The sequence below is a fragment of the Elephas maximus genome, chromosome X (genome assembly GCF_024166365.1).
Source record: "Elephas maximus indicus isolate mEleMax1 chromosome X, mEleMax1 primary haplotype, whole genome shotgun sequence".
Taxonomy (NCBI): domain Eukaryota; kingdom Metazoa; phylum Chordata; class Mammalia; order Proboscidea; family Elephantidae; genus Elephas; species Elephas maximus.
In genome coordinates, this window is record NC_064846.1 from 49,965,036 (window position 1) to 49,991,594 (window position 26,559).

The window sequence follows — 26,559 nt, forward strand, 5'->3', positions numbered from 1 at the left end:
CTGGACAAATTCCCGAAACTATTGCCCCAAGATAATATTTAAACCTCATACCAAAAATATCCCCTAAAGTCTTCTTAAAACCAAACAATAGTTTAGCTTAACTAGTAAAAAAAAAAAAGTCTACCCTGAACATTATGCTCTTTTAAGATCTATCTATACGGGGTCAAACTGACAACAGCAACTCAAAAGGTTAGAAAGGAACGTTAGGGGGCAGTGAGTTTATGTTAATGAAGGAGGAATAACTCAGGGAAGGAAGGTGAGAATGGTTGCACAACACAAAGAATGAAATCAATGTCACTGAATTGTACATGTAGAACGTGTTGAATTGGTGTATGTTTTGCCGTGTATCTTCTCGACAACAACAAAATAAATAAAATTAAAAAAGAAAACAATTGGCCAATAAACAAGTTTAAAAAGTTCACTACATTAGAAATCAAAAAAATTAAAATGGGATAGCATTTAGTTGACGGATAATGACAATATTATAGGCACTTTTAATGCCTACATATTTTTATTAGGACTGTAAATTGATACAAATTTTGGAAGCCAATTTAACATTAAATATCAAAATATTTTAAGGTGTAAATACCCTTAGGTTATTCTCTTCCCTCACTACACACATTCCCTGTTGTAAATTCATTAGTTCTTAGGACTTCAATTCACATCTCAGTGTTGATGATTTTCAATTCTATATTATAGTTCTACTTCCTAAAATGTATACTAAGGAAATGATTGAGACGTATGCAAAGACACAGCCACAAGGGCACTCAACACATTGTATATAACCTAATTTTCTAACAACCGAGGGTTGAGTTAAGTAATGTACATCAAAAGATGAAATACTATGAGAGACCATTAGAAATCAAGTTATACAATAATATCCAATGTCATGGGAAAAGTTTATAATATATTGTTAAATTTCAAATGTAGGATAACCAGTTGCCAACGAGTTGATTCCATCTTCTGGCAACCCTATGTGTGTCAAAGTAGAACTGTGTTCCATAGGGTTTTCAAAGGCTGATTTTTTGGAAGGAGATCACCAAGCCTTTCTTCCAGGCACCTCTGGGTGGACTCAAATGTTTGTTGGACCCTATGTTTGTAAAATATACAAAGAAAAATCAAGGGCTCCTATACTTCAAAGTGTTACTAGTGGCTGGCAGGGTAAGTATGAATTAAAAGTGATATTGTAGAGTATGTGTTTGTGCGTCTGTTTGTGTTTCTGCATTTAAGCAAAACACACATTAGCTATCTTTTTCCAGGCCCTAATCTTTATTAGAGCAAATATAATGAATGTCATTTGTGAGGGGGAGGGGACACCTCTCCCAGCTCTCTCATTTTAACTGAAGTCTTGATGCCTTAACACAACAGAATGAATAATGGTGGGGAGGAATTTCAGACACTATTAGAGACTAGTGAGAAAGAAATTTAGGTTGGGTAGATACAGCAGTGGGATAGATGTTTGTCAAATCATATCACATAGATGGCCATCTGTTCCGCCTATACCATAGGTTATCTCTGAGCCTATGAAAAGAAGATTTAGATATAGAATTGAAAAATCATCAACATTTAGATGTTAACTGAAGTCCTAGGAACTAATGAGCTTACAACAGAGAATGTGTGTAGTGAGAGAAGAGAATAGCCTAGGACAGAATAATGAAGAACAACAGCATTAAAGGAACAGTCAGGAAAGAGTTTCTCATAAAGGCAAAAGAAATCAGATAGGTAGAAAGAAAACCAGAAGTGTTCACAGAGCTAAGGGCAGAGAAATTTCAAATAAATTGGTCAGCAGGGACAAATGCTACTGAAAGATTAAGTAAGATGAAACAAAGGAGTGTCTATTATATTTAGCAACAAAGTATTCATTTGGTGACCTTGAAAAGAACACTTTCAATGGTGTGGTAGTGGTAGAAAACAGATTTCAGACAGCTGAAGAATGAGTGGGGACAATTAAACACGATGGCTTTTTAATATAGTGTTATCTCTGCTGTCATGAAATCCCACTAAAATGGCAGTCAAAGAATAACACATTATAAACTCCCAAGGACAAAGAGAATGGAAAAAGAGATGTCAGCAAGTAAGAGATTGTCAACAAATGTTTGGAAACTAAAAAAAGGATGGATGTGTGGTAACCCAGCAACAGGCCAGAGAAAGCTGGATCAAGAAGTCAACAACATCAAATTGATTTAGTGCCATAAAAAGCTGAAAGTTTGCATAAGGAACAGTTAGACCCCTGGATCCACTCAACCAGAGGCTACCCTTCTTTCCTCCTGGCAGGAGATGTGAGATTTACTTTCCAAAGAGCTTTGATACTATACTGAAAGCAGTCCTAAAACTCTTAGTTTTCTCTGGTTAGCTCCAGAATTCTGGCAGCCAACCCCCTCCACCCCCCACGCCCCACCAAAAGCAGGAGACTGGAGAATTCCAAGAGAAACGACCTACAGAACTGACACTTAGGACCCCCTCAATAAAAAAGCTGATGTTCAGCTTATAATCCTATAGCACAGTTCAGCCCCCAACCCTCAGGGCTTCCAGTATCCTTTTAGTGCTTAATTTCAAATAGGCAGCCAAGAGTTTACCAAACAATTAAGGAAAGACAGATACCAAAACAATCTAACAGAGAAAAGGAACTTGGAGAAAATCAAGATAATGCAGGATTTAGAAGAAAACTTTTTAAAATGATAATATTTTCTGAAAGATAAATAGTTTGCTACCTGGCATCCACAAAGCAAGAACAGAATGCAAAAAATAAACAAATATCAAGAAAGAGCTCTTGTAAATAAATACACGAATGCTGAGATTAAAATTTTTTACATAAAAAATCAAGGAAATCTCTTTGTTAGTAGAACAAGAAGACAAAGACATGAGAAATAGAAAACAAAAGATTTAAAAAAATTAGAGGAAAAATCTAGGACACCCAAGAGCTGACTAATTAAAATCTCAGAAAAAGAGAAGAGAGAAAATAAAGGGGAGCATTATTATTTATTAGCAAATAATACAAGAAAATTTCCCAGAACTAAAGGTCACTAGTCTTCAGATTGATAAGACCCACTGAGTGCCCAGATAAAATGAATGACAAAAGACCCATACCAAAGCAAATCATGATGAAATTTCAGAATAACTGGGTTAAAGATGGAATCTTAAAAGATTCCAGTTTTTAAAACACAGGTCATATTCAAAAGATAGGAATCAAAATGACAGTGAACTCTTCAACACAATGCTGGAAGTTAGGTGACAATAGAGCCATGCCTTCAAAATACAGTAAAGGCCCAGACCTTCTGTTGGCACAGGACAGGAACCATCCCCGAAGACAACTCATCAGAAATGAAAGGGACTGGTCAGCGGGTGGGAGAGTGACGCTGATGAAGAGTGAGCTAATTATATCAGGTGGACACTTGAGATTGTGTTGGCAACTCTTGTCTGGAGGGGGGATGGGAGGATAGAGAGAGAGGGAAGCAGGCAAAATTGTCAAGAAAGGAGAGACTGAAAGGGCTGACTCAAGAGGGGGAGAGTAAGTGGGAGTAGGGAGTGAGATGTATGTAAACTTATATGTGACAGACTGATTGGATTTGTAAACGTTCACTTGAAGCTTAATAAAAGTTATTAAAAAAAATACAGTAAAGGGAAACTTATTTCCAACTTACCAAATGTGGAAATAAATTAAATATTTTTCAGACAAAAAGTTTTCAAAAATTTACTTCCCATGTGCCCTTTTTTAGGAAGCTGCAGGAGAATTTGCTCCAGCAAAATTAAGGGAATATACATAACAGTGCAGGAAGGGCAAATCCAGGCAGGACTTGACGGGCTTCCTAACTAAGGAGTCAGAGCTGAGAGACCAGGGAGACTAATTTGGCTAGAGTACCAGAGAGGAGAAAAGAAGCCCAGAAAGAGAATCCTAGAAATCTTCAGAAGGTCCCCCTCTACTATTCAACACAGTACTAAGCAGTGCATGCATGTGAGAAAACTACCCAATGCTGAGGAAAGAATGACCTCAAAAAATTAAAGGGAATAATTCCTGGTGCTCACATGGGGCCAAGAATAGTGCCTATTTCCACCAGTCAAACTAGAAAACCTCATTATGAATGACGCATTAGGTAGAGTACTCAGAAGGATCTTGCCTCAGTAGCGGGGAAAAATTGCCTCTAGAGTAAACACTGTTCTGATCTCACCTATCAAATCTTAAAAGCACGACTTAAAAGGATCAAGCTATTTCCAAGTGGCTTAGCTGTGTTCCAAACCAAAGCTTAAGAATATTTATAGGAATACAGATATCTACAACACTCCACAGGGTAAAATTCACAATGCCTGGCAGCCAATCAAAAATAACCAGGCATGTAAAGAAGCAAGAAAATACAACTCATAATAGGGAAAACAGCAACCAATCTTAACTCACCAAGAACTGACAGAGATGTTAGAATTAGCAGGCAAGGACATTAGAACAGTTACTACAACTATATTCAATGTGTTTTAAAAAAGCTAGTGGAAAGATTTAATATGTTAAAGATATGGATGATACAAAAAATGAAATTGAACTTCTAGAGATGACAACTACAAAGTCTGAGATGAAAAATACATTGGAGATGTTAACAGTAGATTAGACATTACAGAAGAAAATGCTAGTGAAGTTGAAGACATTATTAATCGTAACCATCCAAAATAAAACACACAGAGAAAAAAGCCAAAAAAAAAAACAGAGCATCAGTTAGCTGTAGGACTACTTCCAGCATCCTAATATACATTTAATTTGAGTCCCTGAAGGACAGAAATGGGTTAAAAAGTGGATGTGAAATCAACTACAGAGAAGAAGAAACTGAAGCTATGGGGAAAAGGGGGTATGTGGCCAAAGCACAAACGAAAGGACAACTCTTCCACTATAACCAGAAGGAAAGAGGAAGTGATGGATATGGATGTAGGTTGCCCAGTAGTTGGTATAAGAAGTCGAGGAATTTATCATTTCATAGCTACTGTTCTCTCTGTAGAATAAGAGGTAAGGTCAATTTGCTGAGCATGAGAGGGAAAGTAGAGGAGTTGCAATTCTGAAGTGAAGATAGAAGATTTGAAATAGCCATTATGGAGATGAGTAAAAAGAAAGCTGACCAAAGCAACAAAGAATTTCAAATCAGTACCAAGGGCCCAGGTGAGATTAGAAGCAAAAAATTTGCAACTCAGTAGCACCAATCTCTTTGGTTATGTGATTTTCTACAGCAGGGTTCTGCAACTCAAATATAGGCATGAGAAAGGTAAGGATACAAACAAACAAACAGACCCATTGCTGTCTTGAGTTGATTCCAACTCACAGCAACCCAGTAGGGCAGAGTAGAACTGCCCCATAGGGTTTTCAAGACTGTAAATTTTTACTGAAGCAGACTGCCACATCTTTCTCCTGCAAAGCGGCTGGTGGGTTTGAACCGCAGACTTTTCGCTTAGCAGTCAAGCACTCTAACCACTGCACACCAGGGCTCCTGGTGAACTGACTCAGGGATGGGATTTTATCAGTTGGTGTGACGAAATGACAATGGAGCAAAGGAGTTGGGGATATTGCAATGATAGTGGCTGAAATGAGAAATCACGGACCCTAAATAGGCTAAGAAGAGAACCAAAGAGAGGAAGCTGGAAGGTAGAAAGAAAATAGAGGACTTAGAAGTCCCAATGAAGGTGAAATGAAGAAAAAAGAGAGCTGTATTGAAGAAAAGAGAGTTGTAGGACAGAGGGTGTAATTAGAAAGTGGAAGGTTACATTTTTGATTTCAGTGACTGAGTGATGGTGAAACCCTGGTGGCACAGTGGTTAAGAGCTACGGCTGCTAACCAAAAGGTCAGCAGTTCAAATCCACCAGGTGCTCCTTGGAAACTCTATGGGGCAGTTCTACTCTGTCCTATAGAGTCGCTATGAGTCAGAATCAACTCAGCTGCAATGGGTTTTGGTTTTTTGGGAGTGATGGTAAGGTTCAGCACGTGGGCCGTGGAACTGGGTGGATGGAGTGGGGTGGAGTGGAGGTGAGGGTCACTGGAGGAGGGAACGTCAAGGGCCCAGGACACTAGGTGGCTAAAGTATTTGATGGATCAGCCATAGAATGACAAAGGAAGATTGTGAACCTGTAGCCAAAGTCTTCAATGAATGAAAGGCAGAGATAAAGTGATTAAGTCTGGTCTCTTCGGCCATAGTAGCCCCTTGAAACCTTGGTGACTATACTAGACAATATTTCACTTTAGATCACCAATTCTTTGCAAATGGTTTGTATATGGGCTTCTAAGGATCTATAAGTTCCCTGAAATTGAATGAAATTCTATGTGTATATGCCTAACGTGCATTTTCTTTCTCAGAAGAGGATGCGTGACTTTCATTAAATTTCCCAAGAGGATTGTGATATTAAAACAAAACAAAACAAGCCCAAGAATTACTACTTTAAAGGATTTATGAGGAAAAACTAAAAGAAAATAATAGAAACTGCAAGTAGATTTAGGACATGCACACACCTATCAATGTGACGCAGAATTTCTCTGCCCCCATACCAGCGCCAGCATAGAAAGCTCAAGCCCTGAATGAGCAGCTGTGAGCTATGGCAGTAGCTGAACCGTATGCTTGGCTGTGCATTAGAAGAACTGGTGGACTAACGAGATGGAGATAAGGGTTCCAGAAATCCACAGGGCAACCTACCACGGAGGCTTAATAACTATCTCGTTGGTAAAATCTTCAGGTGGCAGCTACTACATACATGCCTGAACAGAATTAAGTGACTTTAAGCTGGCCCATTCTGATAAAAGCAGGCATTTCAAAAGAATATAAGGAACTCGCCTCTCAGCAATATTTTTTGCAGACTGTAGAAACCGTGCCTGGTCATTTTCTTTCAGGATATGCTCAGCTTGGTTGATGAGGACTGTTGACCTTTCAAGACACTGGCGGCAATTAGCAACCTGCTGTGCCAACTTTCTCAGTTTCATAACCTTAAAGGAATTAGTAAAAGAGAAAATAAGATAAAATGTACAGTGCTTCATTAAAAACAATAAAACAACATGAAGGAGATCTGCAGTGATTCTAAAATTAAGGCTTATTAATATCCCATGGTCTCTGTACTAACCACTCACCTTCTCACCCTAACCCCTATGTCTCTTTTGCCAACCTCTCCTCCCACCTACTGCCCATTCACTTAGGAAACTACACACTCAGTCATATACTTTCAGTTCTGTACCTCCCCTTTTTATTAATAACATTACCTTTTCTGATTATAACGGCAATACATGTTCGTTATAGAAAATTTAGAAAACAAAAAGTATAAAAAGAACCCCTACCACCCTGAGATCACCATTGTTTACATTTTAATGTCAATATATATTCACATTTGTGGTTAATAAAAAGTATTTGCTTTTTCTTTACAGTATCTACATTTCTATGTATTTTATATCTCTAAGAACATAAATATTTCTTCTTGGAAACTTTAATTCCTGTGCTAGTTGGAACCACCCAGCATGGCACAAAATAGTGGTCATCACAGGGTTTGTAATGCAAACTCCAGTTTCTCATAACAGCATGAGCTTATAATCACTAACACTGACCAGCAGGCCAAAAGCCGAAAACTATATAGATGCATGGAGGCTCAAACCTGACCTTTTGACCATGATTCTTCAGTTCCCAGGCTAGAGACCTGAAAGTCTACATTGACTGTTCTCTCTCTCCTTCATCTTTTACATCTAGTCAGCTGGTGATCCCTAACCGTTCCTTTCTAGCAATGCCTGCTATGTTCTCCCTTTGCATTTGTGCTTCCACTATCCTGGTTTAGATCTTCTTCAACTCATTTCTAGGATCATTCCACAAGCCTTATAGCTTGTTTCCCTGACTCTGGTATCATTCCATTCTGATCTACCCTGAATACCTCTGCCATTATCAGTCTTCTCCTTTCCCTAAGAAACTAGAGTGGCTTCCCAACACCTTTCAGATTAAGCCTAACATCCTTATACTGTCATTCATGGCTCTTCCATAATGCTGGTCCACATGTCTACCGTTATCTTTTTTTCTTTTTTTATTGACTTATAACATACATACAGTAAAGCAACCAAACCTTAAGCATGCAACTCAATGAATTTTTGCACACGGAATGTAACATGTAACCACCAACCAGGTAAAGATATAAAACACTTCCAATACCCCAGAAATGCCATCATTTTTACTGGCTTCACAGAACTAGGCCAAATGTTGTTTCTTTGCCTTACTTCCCTACAACCTCATTTCTTCTTGCTTTTATGATTTAAAGTTTAAAGTGGGATCACCAAGATCAAACTCTGACATTTGAAAAGTCAACTCTTCCTTGGGCTCACTGAAGTGCTGTGCTTTACCTTTGTCTCTTTGATTTTGACAGCAATCATTTGCTTCCTCTGCTGGATGATCTCTACCAACTCGTCACATTCTTCCATAAGTTTTGCCTCATGCATAGCAGTGTTCACCTGCCAAGAAAGTCCAGAATATTACACAGTGACTGCTGCCTTTGTTCCCTGCTGGCTCTAAAAGGTTTGACTGACAGCTAAGCATGCACAACTTCTTCCATACCTCCCTCATAAGATCCACTCCTAGAAGAAGGGTAGAGATGGTGATATTAATGATGCAAGGGCATTGAAGCATCACAGATAGGAAGCTCTCCAGGCCTCTGGTAGATCGTGATGGTTAATGGAAGGCTGGGCAGAAGGACAGATGAGATGGGGCCACGTTATTCCCACTGTGCGATTCCCATTATGTCAGCAGCCTGTCCCCTTGCTGTTCTTTTTTGGAAAAAGCCTAAAATTTATGTTGTCAAGGAAAGAGGGTTCCCCTCCACAGGCACAATAATATTAGAATAACATTACAGCAACATATCTCTACCACCCTAACAAAAATATTTTCAGTTTCATTGTTCCCATCTAATCTTCAGATACACAAATGTGTGAATACATTCTTATAAAGTTGTATAGTTGATATTGCTCACCTTTCCTATTTTGAGATACTTCCTATATCAAAATATCTCTACTGCAAAGTCAGTGTCATGGATTGAATTATGCCCCCCTAAAATTTTTTTTTTTTAAATGTGTGTATCAACTTGGTTAGGCCATGATTCCCAGTGTTCTGTGGTTGTCCTCCATTTTGTGATTGTAGTTTTATGTTAAGATGATTAGGGTGGGATTGTAACACCACCTTTACCTGGGTCACATCCCTGATCTAATGTGGAGGGAGTTTCCCTGGGGTGTGGCCTGCACCACCCTTTATGTTTCAAGAGATAAAAGGAAAAGGAGGCAAGCAGAGAGTTGGGGACCTCATACCACCAAGAAAGCAGCACCAGGAGCAGAGTGCGTCCTTTGGACACGAGGTCCCTGCACCTGAGAAGCTCCTCGACCATGGGAAAATTGAGGACAATGACCTTCATCCAGAGCTGACAAAGACAGAAAGCCTTCCCCTGGAGCTGAGCTGATGCCCTCAGTTTGGACTTGTAACCTACTAGACTGTGAGGGAATAAATTTCTCTGTGTTAAAGCCATCCACTTGTGGTATTTCTGTTATGCCAGCACTAGATGACCAAGACAGTCAGGGTGGGATGTAAGGGGGAAAAAAGCCACCATTCCTCATTGTCTTTTCAATTTACTGATTTCTCCTTCTTCTCATCTCTATTGATATTAGATGGTGCTCAGCACCCAAAAAAACAAAACAAAACAAACCTGTTGCCGTCAAGTAGCTTCTGACTCATATCAACCCTATAGGACAGAGTAAAACTGCCCCATAGGGTTTCCAAGGAGCTGCTGGTAGATTCAAACCGGCGACCTTTTGGTTAGCAGCCTGAGCTCTTAACCATCGCGCCACCAGGGCTCCACAAAGCACCCAGGAAGGACTAAAATGAGAGCAAGCAATCGGTGGGTTGCCGAAGCATAAAGTGAAAATTAAGCACTTCACATTATTTCATCTAATTATCAATAGCAACTTTATGACATAGGAAACATTATTATTCCCATTTCACAGATAACGAAACTGAGGCTCAGAGAATTAGTGGCTTGCTCAAAATCACACAGTTAATAAGTAGTAAAACCAGAATTCAAACCAAGTTCTGTCAACTGAAACTCCTGGGCTGGCTGAGTGTGTGGACGAGGTCAGTTCCATTTCAGCAGCACACAGAGCAGTCACACAGGGAAGCACAATCATTCTAAGTGTCTATTCAAAAATCACTTGAGCACAGCTCTAGAAGGCTGAGGAACGGATTTGAGAGCAGCAAAACCCAGCTAAATGTGCTTCATTTGCAAGGTAGGACTCCATTTCCAATTGCTATCCTCCTCAGGGAGCCCTGGTGGTGCAATGGTTAAGCGGTTGGCTACCAACCAAAAGGTCAGCAGTTTGAATCCACCAGCCGCTCCTTGGAAAACCCTATGGGGCAGTTCTACTCTGTCCTCTAGGGTCACTATGAGTCAGAATAGACGGCAATGGGATCCCTCCCCAAAGTGTTCTCCGCATACTCCAACTCCAGCAAAATACTGGTCTCTGCAGCCTCCTTTCTCATCCTCTAAGGTTTCTGCTTGCTAATTTTCTGTTTCTTACTTAACGGAAATAAAATACATTTGCTGAGGACAACCTTATTTTGCTTTACTTTCACTTTCCAGGGGAACGCCACAGTGGGAGCTTATTATTCTGACAGAAGTACTTATTCGGATTGAACATTCTGGCCTTTTTACTAAACTGAATCTAATTTACCAGCTCTTACCCTCTCAAAGAACACCCACTCAGCTGAGAATATGAGATTCATCTAGTTCTCCCTATGTCCTTACTTAAGAGTATCTGGAAATATAGAAACTTACTATTTGTAGTTTCTTTTTTAAGCTGATGATGGTGCAGTATACAATAGTATAGTACCTTGTTTCTTGGAATTTGGTGCTTGGACTTAATTTATTCTTGTGTTGGGTGCTGTAGAGTAGAGTCTGGCTCATGGCAACTCCATGTGACAAAGTAAAACTGACCGATAAGGTTTTCTTGGCTGTAATCTTTATGGAAGCAGATTTCCAGGTTTTTCTCCCGCAGAACTGCTGGGCGGGTTTGAACCAGTAACCTTTCCATTAACAGCTAGTGCTTAACCGTTTGCACCACCAGGGCTCACTGAACTTAATTTAGGCTCGTACTAATTTGGTCCTGTGTGAGAGTTCCAAAATTCAAGGCACCTGACTGGAATCAGAATGATTGGCCCCAGGTCCAAGCTTCTGCTTATTTCCCATACAACCGTCCAGCCTTTATAGGGACTTAAGCACATAACAAAAGAAACATCTTTCTCTGTGGTTAAACTGAAGATACGGAAAGAATGTTCGTGAGGGAGGGTCTTGACCAAAGACCTTTATCAGGAATCCCCTCAGCGGCCCTCAGGAAATGTTTTAACATAATTATCTTGGGCCTACCCCTTAAAACCTCCCTTAGTCATGTATTTAAACTGCCTAATCTCAATAGCCCACATTCGTGTTTCCAACCAATCACTGTAAAGCCCCCCCCCCCCCCAGCTATCCTGCCTCCGGCTTACCTAATCTTTACCTCATAAATACACCTCTGTGACTCTACCATTTTGGAGCATTTGATTTCAACTTTGTGAGATCAAATGTGTCCTTGGTCCAAACCGTCTTAAAACTTCAATAAATCTCTTAGCTTTTATTTTTAACAGAGTATGCGTTCTTACTCTTTGGCAGTCCCCTATTTTTGTTTTTTTATTACGAGCATTTTATTGTACTTTAGATGAAGGTTTACAGAGCAAATTAGTTTCTCGTTAAACAATTAATACACATATTGCTTTGTGACATTGGTTGCCAACCTCACAACATGTCAACACTCTTCCCTTCTTGACCTTGGGTTTCCTGTTACCAGCTTTCCTGTCCCCTTCTTGCCTTCTTGTCCTTGTCCCTGAGTTGGTATGCCCATTTAGTCTAGTTTTCTTTTATGGGCCTGTCTAATCTTTGGCTGACGGGTGAACCTCAGGAGTGATTTCAGTACTGAGTTAAAAGGGTGTCTGGGGACCACACTCTAGGAGTTTCTCCAGTCTCTGGCAGACCAGTAAGTTTGGTCTCCTTTTATGAGTTAGAATTTTGTTCTACATTTTTCTCCAACTCTGTCCAAGACCCTCTAATATGACCCCTGTTAGAGCAGTCAATGATGGTAGCCAGGCACCATCTAGTTGTGCAGGACTCAGTCTGGTAGAAGCTGTGGTAGTTGTGGTCCATTAGTCCTTTGGCCTAATCTTTCCCTGGTGTCTTTGGCTTTCCTCATTCTCCTTTGCTCCAGAAGGGGTGGGACCAGTGGAGTATATCTTAGATGGCTGCTTACAAGCTTTTAAGGCCCCAGACACTACCCACCAAAGTAGGATGTAAAATATTGCATTTATAAACTATGCTATTCCAACTGAGATAAATGTCTCCTGAGACCATGGTCCCCAGCACTCAGTCCAGTAATTCCGTCCCTCAGGGAGTTTGGATGTGTCTATAAAGCTTCCATGACCTCGCCTTGGTCCAATTGTGCTGGCTTCCCCAGTATTGTGTACTGTCTTACCCTTCATCAAAGTTGTTGTTAGGTGCCATCGAGTCAGTTCCAAATCATAGGGATCCTATATACAACAGAATGAAACACTGCCGGGCCCTGCACCATCCTCACAATCATTGTTATGCTTAAGGTCATTGTTGCAGCCACTGAGTCAATCTAGCTCATTGAGGGTCTTCTTCTGTTTCGCTGACCCTCTACTTTACCAAGCATGGTGTCCTTCTCCAGGGACTGGTACCTCCTGACAACATGTCCAAAGTATGTGAGACGTAGTCTTGCCATCCTTGTTTCTAAGGAGCATTCTGGTTGTACTTCTTCCAAGACAGATTTGTTCATTCTTTTGGCTGTCCCTGGCACATTCAGTATTCTCCAACACCGGGATTTAAAGGCATCAGTTCTTCGGTCTTCATTCATCGTCCAGCTTTCACATGCATAGGAGGCAACTGAAAACACCATGGCTTGGGTCAGATGCACCTTTGTCTTCAAGGTGACATCTTTGCTTTTCAACACTTTGAAGAGGTCCTTTGCAGCAGATTTGCCCGATCTAATGCATCTTTTGATTTTTTGACTGCTGCTTCCGTGGCTGTTGGTTGTGGATCCAAGTAAAATGAAATCCTTGGCACCTTCAATCTTTTCTCCGTTTATCATGATGTTGCTCATTGGTCCAGTTGTGAGGATTTTTGTTTTCTTTGTGTTGAGGTGTAATCCATACTGAAGGCTGTGGTCTTTGATCTCCATCAGTAAGTGCTTCAAGTCCTCTTCACTTCCAGCAAGCAAGGTTGTGTCATCTGCATCACCAAAGTTAGCACCTATCTATTGTCTAGTTAGTGTTTTTCCTTCTACACCCCTCCCTTGCCTAGTAACCATCAAAGATTTTTTCTTTCTGTGTGTAAACCTTTTCATGAGTTTTTATAATAGTGGTCTCATACAGATATTTGTCCTTTCGTGATTGACTTGCTTCACTCAGCATAATGCCCTCAAGATTCATCCATGTTGTGAGATGTTTCCCAGATTCATCATTGTTCTTTATTGTTGTGTAGCATTCCATAGTGCGTTTGTTTATCCATTCAACTGTTGACGGGTACTTAAGGTTGTTTTCATCTTTTGCTATTGTGAATAATGCTGCAGTGAACATGGGTGTGCACATATCTATTCATGTGGCAGCTCTTATTTCTCTAGGATATATTCCTAGGGGTGGAATTGCTGGAACATATGGTATTTCTATTTCTAGGTTTTTAAGGAAGTGCCATATCGTTTTCCAAAACGGTTGAGCCATTTTACATTCCCACAAGCAGTGCATCGGAGTTCCAAACTCCCGTAGCCTCTCCAACATTTGTTACTTTCTGTTTTTTTTTTTTTAATTAGTGCCAGTAATGCAGGGGGGTGGGGGGTCGGTGGTGGTATATCATTCTAGTTCTAATTTGCATTTCTCTAATGGCTAGTGATCTTGAGCATTTCCTCATGTGTCTTTTAGCTGCGTGAATGTCTTCTTTGGTGAAGTGTCTGTTTATATCCTTTGCCCATTTTTTTTATTGGATTATTTGTCTTTTTATTTTATAGGTGTTGGATTTTCCTATAGATTTTAGAGATTAGACCTTTGTTGTCCCAATCTGTAGGTTCTCTTTTTACTCTTTTGGTGAAGCCTTTTGACGATCCCAGTTATCTAGCTTATCTTCTGGTGTTTCTGTATTGCTAGTTAGGGTTTATATGCTATTTATACCGTGTATTACGGCCTCTAGCATTGATGGCAACCCCTTATTTGTATTCCCAAGCACTTTATCACTTTATATTTAATTCAATTATAGTGTTTATTACTTTATGCTATGTTGTTCTTGTTACGTGCCATCGAATTGGTTCCGACTCATAGCGACCCTATGTACCACAGAACGAAACACTGCCAGGTCCTGCACCATCCTCACAATCATTGTTATGCTTGAGCCCAATGCTGTAGCCACTGTCAATCTATCTTGTTGAGGGTCTTCCTCTTTTTCACTGACCCTCTACTTTACCAAGCACAATGTCCTTCCCCAGGGACTGGTCTCTCCTGATAATGTCCAAAGTATATGAGATGAAGTCTCACCATCCTTGCTTCTAAGGATCATTCTGGCTTTACTTCTTCCAAGAAAGACTTGATCGTTCTTTTGGCAGTCCATGGTATATTTAATATTCTTCACCAACACCATAATTCAAAGACATCAATTCTTCTTCGGTCTTCCTTATTCATTGTCCAGCTTTCACGAGCATATGAGGTGATTGAAAACGCCATGGCTTGGGTCAGGCACACCTTAGTCTTCAAAGTGACATATTTGCTATTCAACACTTTAAAGAGATCTTTTGCAGCAGATTGCTCAACGCAATGCGTCGTTTGGTTTTTTAAACAGCTGCTTCCATGAGTGTCCATTGTGGAACCAAGTACAATGAAATCCTTTACAACTTTGATATTTTCTCCATTTACCATGATGTTGCTTATTGGTCCAGTTGTGAGGCTTTATGTCATAGTAATTTATTATTCTGTTTTCTCCACTAAAACATAAGTTCCTGGTGGCCAGAGTATATCTTTCTTTTTTAAGATTTTATTGTATTTTTTGGTGAAAGTTTACACAGGAAATTATGTTCTCATTGAGCGATTTCTATACGTATTGTTCAGTGACATTGGTTACATTCTTCATGATATATCAGCATTCTCGTTATTTCCATTTTGGTTATTCTGTTTCCATTAATCTACCTTCCCTCCCTCCACCCCACCCCCAGCCTTCTCATTTGTGGTCTAGGGTAGGTATTAACCATTTGGTTTCACAGAGATTGTATCTTATTTGACTGTACCTATCTACAGCATAGTGACAGGCACATAGTAGAGGTTCAGTAAATATTTGTTGAATTTAATTGAATGAAAATAAAAGTATCTCCTACTGCTTGCTAAACATGTCCACTTGCTTACCTAAGTTACCCTAAACTCAGTATGCCTAAAAACAAGCTGATCATATTCCCTTCAAACCTGACCTCCACCCCTGATTTTCTAACCTTTTGCTAATGTGATTATCATCACTGCAGTTACTCAGGTTCAGACTTTAGTTAACTGTGACTTCTACTTCTCCCTCATCACCCGCATAAATTTACATCAGTTCCAAACTCCTGCTTTCAGTCTTTTTAAAGTTTTTCCGGGAATTCAGTAAGGATCTGGACCAAGGAACCCATGATAGGTTGAGACCTCTGGTAACCCTTTTGGACTACTGATCTCCCTACTTCCACAGTCTTTCTTTTGCCACCCAACCTCATAATCCTTCCTCCTCTACCCTGAAGCCAGGAGAAATCACCACCATCTTTATCATCAAACATGTGTTAAGCATCTTTTGTGTACAAAGCATTATGCTAAGGTCCAGTCCTCAAAAAATTTGGCATCTGGCAAATAAAATGACAAACAAGTCAAAGTAGCATAAATTAAATATTGAATGAGTAATATAAACTATAATCTACAGAAAATTGAAAGGAAAGATCACTTTCTTTGGGAAAGTGGAGATGTATGAATGAGGTGGGGCTTGTCTAACACATACAAAATGGGAAAAGGGACATTTCAAGCCAAGCTTACCAAGACTGCAGCTTATTGTTTAGGCAATATAGTATCATAGAAAACATTTAGGGGGTAAAAGAGGGCAGGTGGTGGGAAAATAACCATAGTTAATTGTTTTGTTTTAGGATGAACTGGAATTATTTTTGATTGTGGTTGGGTTGTAATAGTAAGCTCAGGGCAGTGGTGGTTCAGTGGTAGAATTCTCACCTTCCATGTGGGTTAGATTCCCAGCCAAGGTAGCTCAGGACCAGCAACTACCTGTCTGTGAATGCAGGCTTGCATGTTGCTATGATGCTGAATAGGTTTCACCAAAGCTTCCAGACTAAGAAAGACTAGGAAGAAAGGCCTGGCAATCTACTGGAAAAAAATCAGTCTATGGATCACAACAGTCCAATACAGTTGTGCATGTGGTCACCATGAGTTAGGGCCTCTAAGGCAGCTATTAACAACAATAATAAGCTCAGAGATGATTTAAGAGACTACTGAAAAGTGATCAGGGCCTAGCAAAGTAGGTAACAAGAATAGAAAGGAAAGCTCAAATATGAGAAGCACTTCCTTGTTCAAAACTCTTTGACTACAAGCTCCTTCAGCAAAGGTTTTATACCTCCCACTGTAACTGGCACATTGCCTTACACTTAACAAATAATTATTGACTGATTTAGCAATTTAAAAAAATCAAAACAAGAATGCTAAACATTAGAAAATATTCTATAGTAAATGTATTTTGTAGAGAAAAATGTAGGTTGATGTGACGGAGCTAGGGTGGGAAGGGTTTGGACAGTCACCTTGGGTGAGATGAAACAACCAGACATAACTAGCAGAGTGAAAAGTTAGTTGAAGAGACAAAACCCCAAACTAAAGGTAAAGCAGTGACATTAAAGTTTTTCCATGTCAAGAAATAGCCTAAAAGATCAGGATCCTTAAGTGTTTTCTGAACAGGAAATACTCCAGGGAAAAACTGTCTTCATGATGTGAATAAAACAGCGAAAATTGCTTGGAAGACAATTGAAAGCCGTGTTATTTGCCTGCAGTTTTGTTTTAAAATACAGTGAGTTATTTGACTTACTTATTAACCCTTAGTAGAAAAAAACTGGAGTTACCTTGATAAGCATTCTTTGTTCATTTGGTTTGTGGAAGACTTCACGGCTGTTTATTTGCCCTTTGTTCTTTGTTTTGGGATAGTGGGTTTGACTAAATGTCTCTATGTCTGTGGAAAAATTTATCCTCCCTGAAAATACCCTTAGGGTAATCTTGGCATCCTACTTGTGTAAATCTACCCATCCCAAAAGACTTTTATGACTAAGGGTCTCAACCCCCATCTTCCAAGGCCTAAGCACTAGGGAACATAGACCTTCCTGTTAGGTCTCCAGGTCCTCGTCTCTGCTTTGTGCTTTTTACTTTCTTACCAAAGGCAGCAAGAATTTCACTTGAATTTTTTTTCCAACTGCCCATCCTATTTCCCGAAGTTCTTCTCCCAGCCCAAAGACAGACTGCAAAGTAAGACCCAGTCTTCCCCAATTTCCATACTTCCCTAATACAAGCACACAAGTCCCCTGTTTTATGGTTTTACTGAGGGTCAGTACAAGGAAATAAATATGTAGGAGATGTCAAAAGCCACAAGTTACAAAGGTTTAAGAAGCCACAAAAAGTAATCTGGTAATTGCTTCTATTACATATTGAAATGTAAATGGACTAGACCTTTTTTTTTACCCTTAGCTTCTTTCAAAGAGTTGTATTTGATAGTTTTGGGGAAATCTCCCATACTCTTATTCCATAGGACTTTTATTCCTGAGTTTAAAGTTCATCAGCCTTCCCTCCAATCCAACCCCATGAGAAACTTCCCCATTCACACACGCCCCTCTGCTCAGTAACATCCAATAGTCCTCTGCAGGAGGACACAAGGGACTGTAGATTTCCTGTTCAGGTGGAACGATATATATGTTGATAAGCCCTATGCCCAGGCTCAAGTGGGATTCATTTATGTAGCAACTCCTCATTGGCTTCTCCATCTTAGTTCTTCCACTCCTTACATAGTCAATGCCAACCTAGTTTATTCCCTGAAATCTTTTGCCCAAATAGACCTTCTCCTCTCACCTAGGAGATTCTGCAATTCCAGCATTAAAGATCATTTGAAAGAGTTTTTATTTCAAGCAAACATTTATTCAGTGCCTACCATGAACAAATGTGTCTTGGAAGAAGTACAGCCAGAATGTTCCTTAGAAGCAAGGATGGTGAGGCTATGTCTCACATACTTTGGACATGCTATAAGGAGGAATCAGTCCCTGGAGAAGTACATCATGCTTGGTAAAGAGAGGGTCAGCGAAAAAGAGGAAAACCCTCAATGAGATGGACTGACACAGTGGCTGCAACAATGGGCTCAAACATAGCAACAATTGTGAGGATGATGCAGGATCTGGCAGTGTTTCATTCTGTCGTACATAGGGTTCCTATGAGTTGGAATCAACTGGACAGCAACTAACAACGACAACAACCACTTGCAAGGCACTATATTCCCTGAGAGGGATATAATGATGATAAAGAATTAGTCGACATTCAACCATTTCAAGACGTAGCATATGATCAAGGAAGAAGCCCAAGCTGCACTGAAGGCATTGACGACAAACAAGGCTCTAGCAATTGACAAAATACCAACTGAGGTGTTTCAACAAAAGGATGCAGCGCTGGAAGTACTCATTCGTCTATGCCAAGAAACTTGGAATACAGCTACCTGGCCAACCAACTGGAAGAAATCCATATTTATACCTATTCCCAAGAAAGGTGATACAACTGAATGCAGAAATTATCGACATTAATATCACACTCAAGTAAAATTTTGCTGAAGATCATTCAAAAGCAGCTGCAGCAGTATAGCCACAGGAACTGCCAGAAATACAGGCTGGATTCAGAGGAGGACGTGGAACCAGGGATACCATTGCTGATGTCAGATGGGTCCTGGCTGAAAGCAGAGAATAACAGAAGGATGTTTACCTGTGTTTTATTGACTGCATAGATTATAACCAATTATAGACAACATTGTAAAGAATGGGAATTCCAGAACACTTACTTGTGCTCATGAGACACCTGTATATAGATCAACAGGCAGTTGTTCGGACAGAACAAGGGGATACTGAGTGGTTTAAAGTCAGGAAAGGTTTGCGTCAGAGTTGTATCCTTTCACCATACCTATTCGATCTGTATCCTGAGCAAATAATCCGGGAAGCTGGACTATATGAAGAAGAACAGGGCATCAGGATTGGAGGAAGACTCGTTAACAACCTGCGTTATGCAGATGACACTACCTTGCTTGCTGAAAGTGAAGAGGACTTGAAGCACTTACTAATGAAGATCAAAGACCACAGCCTTCAGTATGGATTACGCCTCAACCTAAAGAAAACAAAAATCCTCACAACTGGACCAATAAGCAACATCATGCTAAATGGAGAAAAGACTGAAGTTGTCAAGGATTTCATTTTACTTGGATCCACAATCAACACCCACGGAAGCAGCAGTCAAGTAATCAAAAGACGCATTGCATTGGGCAAATCTGCTGCAAAGGACCTCTTTAAAGTATTGAAAAGCAAAGATGTCACCTTGAAGGCTAAGGTGCGTCTGACCCAAGCCATGGTATTGCCAATCTCATCATGTGCACGTGAAAGCTGGACAATGAATAAGGAAGACCGAAGAGTTGAAGTGTTTGAATTGAGGTGCTGGCGAAGAGTATTGAATATACCATGGACTGCCAAAAGAACAAACAAATCTGTCTTGGAAGAAGTACAACCAGAATGCTCCTTAGAAGCAAGGATGGCGAGACTGCATCTTACTCTGGACATGTTGTCAGGACGAATCGGTCCCTGGAGAAGGACATCATGCTTGGTAAATTACAGGGTCAGCGGAAAAGAGGAAGACCCTCAAGGAGATGGATTGACACAGTGGCTGCAACAACGGGCCCAAGCATAACAAGGATTGTAACGATGGCACAGGACTTGGCAGTGTTTCGTTCCGTTGTGCATAGGGTTGCTATGAGTCGGAACCGATTCAACAGCACCTAACAACAACGACAAATATTTTCAGCTTCTGCCCTCAAGGCACTTACGATCTAGTGGAGAAGATTACAATCTAAGGAATATTGTAGAATGTAATGCAACAAAAATACAAACAAAGGTCTAAGAGAGCATGTTGTAGTTGTTAATTGCCATTGAGTCAATTCAAACCCATGACGAATCCAACTCATGTGTGCAGGGTAGAACTACTCCTTGGGTTTTCAAGAATGTGACCTTTCCAAAGCAGATGGCCAGGCCTGTTTACCAAGGTGCCTCTGGGGATAGGGAAGGGAAAACTATTTCTGCCTGTGGAAAAGTACCGTAAGAGAACTGTGGAAGGTTTCCTGAAGCTGAACTGGTCTTGAAGGATGAGCCAAATTAGACAGAAATTTACAGGGAGTGAATTCCAAGTAGAGGGAATGATATGAGTAGCGTGAGCAAAAGCATAGGCAGGAAAGTAGAGAACATGTTTGGGTAAAGCAGATCAGCCTGACAGATGATTACAGCCTTGGAAACCCTGTGGGGCAGTCCTACTCTGTCCTATAGGTTCGCTATGAGTTGGAATCAACTGATGGCAATGGGTTTGGTTTCTTTCAGGGCTTCAGACCGACCAGTTCCAGTTCAAACCCCTGCCGAGAGTTTACATTTCTAACAAGTTCCCTGCTGGGAATTTGCATTTCCATACCAGATATACTGAATCAGAATCAATATTTTAACAAGATCCCTGGATCATTCTTAAGTCTAGCTTTCTGGGAGCTTTGTTAGAAGTGCAAATTCTCAGCAGGAGTTTGAAGCCCTGTTTTTTTTTTTTTTTTCCGGTATCTTAATACTAATAACACCTTAAACAACAACAACAAAAAACGAAACCTGTTGCTGTCAATTCTGACTCATGGCAACCCCATGTGTTTCAGAGTAGTTCTGCACTCCCTGGGGTTTGAGTTTTCAATGGCTGTAAACTTTCAGAAGGAGATTACCAGACCGTTCTTCCAAGGAACCTCTGGGTGGATTCTAACCATCAACTTTTCAGTTAATAGCTCAGCTCTTAGTCGTTTCCACCACCCAGGGACTGCTAATAACACCTTGTTATTGTTAGTTGCCATCAAGTCCATTTTGCCCCTTGGCATTGTTATTTAACACCTTACTCAAGAACAAGGTGGAGAGAGAAGGCAGGCACAGTACTCAAAGAAGTGGGAGGACACAACAAACTTCGCACTTCCCATCATTGCCCATGGCCACTCAGGTGATCGCTATCTCACCTCCTCAGACTGAAGTCATCAAGTCTATTCCGACCCAGGACTGAGTAGAACTGCCCCATAGGGTTTGTAAGGCTGTAAATCCTTACGGAAGCTGACTGCCACATCGGCTGGTGGGTTCGAACCACCGACCTATCAGCTAACAGCTGAGTGCTTTAACCACTGTGCCACCAGGACCCCTTCAGACTGGATAACATCAGAGAAAAGAGGCTGAGTTGGGCTTCATTTAACATGCAGTCACTTTCTGTGCAAAGGAGATGAGAAGAAAAAGTCAGGGGTAAATCCTTCCTGAGCTGCAAAGAATTCACTGCTTTCTTATAATGATGCACTCAAAAAAGTGCAATGTTTGTGAAAGAGACATTGCACCCACTGTGTTGGCATGGTATATAAAGATCAAAGCTGAGGTATTAATCCAGGTCACACATTAAGGGCAATCTCTCTCTCTCTCACACACACACACCACCGCCACACACACACACACACCACCGCCACACACACACACACACCACCGCCACACACACACACACACACCACCGCCACACACACACACCACCGCCACACACACACACCACCGCCACACACACACACCACCGCCACACACACACACCACCGCCACACACACACACACACACACACCATCACCACCACACGCACCATACTATAACACAGCCCTGTTGTATCAGGAAAGTTCAAGTACATAAAAGGAAGAAGAGACAATCTGTTTTATTTTTCCCAAAGCAAAACACTGCAACATTTCAAAGACTCTCCTGTTAGCTTTACATAACCAAAACCAAACCCAAACCCACTGCCATTGAGTCAATTCCAACTCATAGTGACCCTATAGGAGAGAATAGAACTGCCCCATAGTTTCCTAGGAGTGCCTGGTGGATGTGAACCGCCGACCTTTTGGTTAGCAGCTGTAGCACTTAACCACTATGCCACCAAGGTTTCCACTACACCACCAGCTTTACATAAAAGTAAATAAAGCTTCACTGGGTTTTTTTTAATGGATTTTATCCGTTTGATTTGGGAGAAGATGGTCGCTTAAATGTCTAAGAGATATATGAAAGTACTAGTAGTATTGTTACTCCCCCGTACGGAAACCCTGGTGGCGTAGTGGTTAAGAGGTCGGCTGCTTAACCAGGTGCTCCTTGGAAACTCTATGGGGCAGTTCTACTCTGTCCTACAGGATCGCTATGAGTCAGAATCAACTCGACGGGAACGGGCTTAGTACTGAAGTAACTGCAGCTTGGGTGGAAAAAAATTACAGAGACATAGTTAAACAACCTGCCGCTCTACTGCCTGAGTGCTTTTTTTTTTTTTTTTTTGGAGTAGGTGGGATGAAGAGGTAGGGAGATGGAGGTAGGAGGGGGATGGAAGTGTTGAAGGTAGAAAAGTAGTGTGGATGGGGAAGTGGCAGGAAAGCCATCTCTAGGAGTAAAGAATCCTAATGAATTGGGTTCAGGGATCCATGCTGTCAGAGGCCTCCCCACCCAAATCATTGACTTGATAGACATTGACTTCTGACAAGTTTCCCATCAAGTTGTGGGAAGACTAAATACTAGTTAACACTTTTATAGTGCTGGTGATGTGCTAGGTACTATGCTCTGTGCTAGTGGAATCACTGTATTTCACTATGGGAATATAGAAATAAAAGTATAATGAAAAACTACATATTAGGGAACATTTTACATAGCTATATTTTATACAACCCCCTCGTTTACATTTGTGAGATAGGCGCTATTATTATCATTCCCATTTTACAGAAGAAACTGAGAAACATAGAGGTTATGTAACTTGCCCAGGGTCATGCAGCTAGTAAGTGACAGAGCCAAGATTTGCACCCAGGCAGTCTGCCATATGTCCATCATTTTAACCACTATTTTACAGAGAGAGAGAGAGAGAGAGAGAGAGAGACCGTGCTCACAAACGTACTTATTTTCCTCTTAGAGTATCCTCTCAAGATAATCACATTCCCTAGAGTTAAGCATTGCAAACATTTTGAGTATTTCCTGCATGGCTTTTGAAAAAAAAAATAGAAATGCAGATGATGTAAGATATTTAGAAAATATAGACAATACACACATTTACACATATGTGTATGCACACACTCATATATTCTATGCGTCAGCCTGGATCGAACCAATGAAAATATTGAAGAGGGAAGGAGAGGATGATTTGGCCAATACGCATGGCTTAGGAACGAACGTGTGCCATGTGACAATTCTGTATTGGTTTTAGAGTCCTTTCTCCTCAGAGATCAGACCTCCAAGTCTTTTTATAGCCTTGGGGTTAGGTTACTCTATCTCTCGTGTTCTCTTTCCTCACAAGGTAACTGCTTAGAACATGAAAGAAAAAATGGCAGAAATACAATGTAGGTTTTGAGCCCAGTATTCTATGTGTATGAACCACCTCGATGGCAATGGGTTTGGTTTTGGTTTATTCTGTGTGTATAGCTATAAATTCTACATGAAATGAGCCAGAAACAACCTTTCCATCTCCTCAGAGCCATGGAATTATTGGAGCTGTAAAAGACTGAAGAAATCATTTAGTCCTGCCCCCTTATTTTTCAGTTGGAAATATGAGGCCTAGAGAGGGGAAGGGCTTCCTCCCAAATCATGTTATTAATAAAAGACAGGACAGGGCTGCAGCCAGATCTTTTGACTTCCTGTCCAGGGCTCTTTTCACTCTGCTGCTTTTTTGTGAAGCATAGCACTTGCTTATAAATCCTAGAAAGATATAAAACTCTCTGGAGATAAGAGTTTCCATGTTTTAGGCAGGTCTTGTGAATCAACATTTTTGAGGTTTTCCAAAATTATAACTAAAATGTTCTTCAGGCCTTTGCTGAAATGTCATCTCAACACACAAACGCGTGCGCGTGCACACACACATGCCCTACTCTGTACTGGACTTTACTTTTCTCCATAGTACTTATCATCCCCATATATATGTGTGTTTGTTTATTGTGCATCTCCCCCCATTAGAATGTAAGCTTCTTGAGGTTAAGGACTTTGTTTTGTTCACTACAGTATCCCTAACACCTGAACAGTGCCTGACACACCATCACTGTAGATGGTCAATAATCATTTGTTGAATGAATGAATAAATAGATGTGGGTCGGCCCCGAAATAAAGGTATAATGAAAAACTGCGTACCATGTAGCATTTTTTCATTACATGAAGCAAATTTCCCTTACATTTTTCTTTTTACACTATTACTAAAAATGACTTTCTTTTATCTCTTCTGTTATTTAAATATTGGCTTGTATTATGAAATGTTTGGAAAGCTGCTCCTAGATCCTAGGAAACCACATATTCTGGAATGGTTCTTTAGCAATGTTAAAAGATAAAAAAGTTATCTTTCCTGGTTGTCATTTTCTCACCCTTATGATGTATCGAAGATTGTACTTATAACTGTTAGCCACCAGAGGGTACTATTTATTCAATTATTTTGTCTCAATAACTATTGTGTACCAAGCCCTGTGCTGGGTATAAAAAAGAAAAAATGAACAGGGTACAGCACCCACCCTCAAAGCTTACAGTTTGGTGGGGAGCCTGATGGTTACACAGAACTGCTATGATGAAAGTATGAACAAAATGCTCAGAGTACAGAGAGGAGGAACACCTGAACCAAGTCATCTGGAGCCTAGAGCATGGGTCAGTAATGGCTTCCTTGAGGCGGGAGATGCTTGGGCTGAATCTTAAGGGACAAGCAGTAGTCAGCCAGTAGAAAGGGGGTGGGGGGAGTGTAAGTTCTGTGAGGGCAAGTGCCATGTTTGCCGTTGTGGGACTCTGAAAAACACGCGGTTACCATGAGTTCGAATCAACTAGACAGCAACTAACAAGAGAGGAACATGCAGAGTCAGTTATTAGCCTTTATCGTAAAGGTAGGCAGCGTTAATAGAGGCATGTAAAGGCTGCTCTGCCCCAAATTATGCAGCTAATGGATGGCAGAGCCAGTACTAGAACTCAGCTTTCCCGATTCCTAGTCCAGGGCTTTTCACTGCCTTTCACAACCACAAGATTATGTAAGGGGAAAGGGTGGAGGGCAAGCCAGTGAAAGATAATGCCTTCTTTAGAATCAGGCCAGACTTCAGGGCACATTTAGCCCCTTTTGAAAATCAAGTTTGACATAAGCATTCCTCTCCAAGACCTTTCTTTCTGGGAGATGGATTCAGCATTCTGACACACGCTGTATACATACAGAGCAAGGAATCTCTGCTAGGAGAGGGAGGGGATCAAAACTGACAGCTAAGGCCACGAAGGGTACTGTTCTGAGAAAGAAGTTATCCTGAAACAGGACTTTTGATGACAAAAGGATAAAAACCCGGTTCCACATTCAGAAAAGGCAGATGGTCACCTGAAGAAGCAAGGACCCAAGGGAAAGAGCAAAAAGCACTGAAGAAGAGCCTATATTACTTCTATATTCTGTGGGGGAATGAGGTCGAGGGTTAGGGAGTAGGGAAAGAATACAGAAAAGAACCAGGAAATAGCCCTGAGGACAAGGACCTGGAGAATTCTGTATGAGAGCATCAATGGGAAAGGACACCTCAGAACAATATCCAGCTCTGTGATTAAGTAACAAAGGTAACATTTTTTCAGGGATCCCAACACCTTATAAGTTAGGAAAGTAACTAGAACTAAGGCCTTTCTATGGGGAAAGCCCAAGGAGCTGAGAGTCCTGAGGAAACGGTTTCTAAGAAGGATCTTTGGTCATATTATCTCGGTGGGGATGGGGTTGGGAGCGAGAAAGGGCAGGGGCTCTAAGGACAAATTCTCTAAGTACAGGAAGGAAAAGTTTCCTGGGAGATGTGGGGTGAGAATGCAACTTTGTAGTTGTTGTTAGGTGCCCTCAAGTCAGTTCTGACTCACTGTGACTCTATGCACAACAGAACGAAACACTTGTCTTGTCCTGCACTATCCTCACAATCATTGCTATGTTTGAGCCCATTGTTGCAGCCACTGTGTCAATCCATCTTGTTGTGGTTCTTCCTCTTTTTTAAAACATTTTTTAATAGCATTTACCTTTTTCATATATGTCTTTAGTGTTCAATGTGTCAAATCTATTCCTGAGGTGGTCTCTAAATTCAGGTGGGATATACTCAAGGTCATATTTTGGCTCTCGTGGACTTGCTCTGATTTTCTTCACTTTCAGCTTGAACTTGCATATGAGCAATTGATTGTCTGTTCC

The 26,559-nt window shown here is 40.7% G+C and overlaps 1 protein-coding gene across 5 annotated transcripts in view; it reads right to left on the minus strand.

Moving 5' to 3' along the window:
* MID2 (midline 2) overlaps window positions 1–26,559 on the minus strand; it is a 107,651-nt gene that overhangs the window by 15,824 nt on the left and 65,268 nt on the right. For all 5 annotated transcript variants that reach the window (XM_049871747.1, XM_049871742.1, XM_049871745.1 and 2 more), the window contains exons 4-5: window positions 8,327–8,434; window positions 6,792–6,940 (exon numbers count right to left, since the gene is read on the minus strand). In XM_049871747.1, the coding sequence (XP_049727704.1) occupies window positions 6,792–6,940; window positions 8,327–8,434 (257 nt within the window). The remainder of the gene's footprint in view (window positions 1–6,791; window positions 6,941–8,326; window positions 8,435–26,559) is intronic.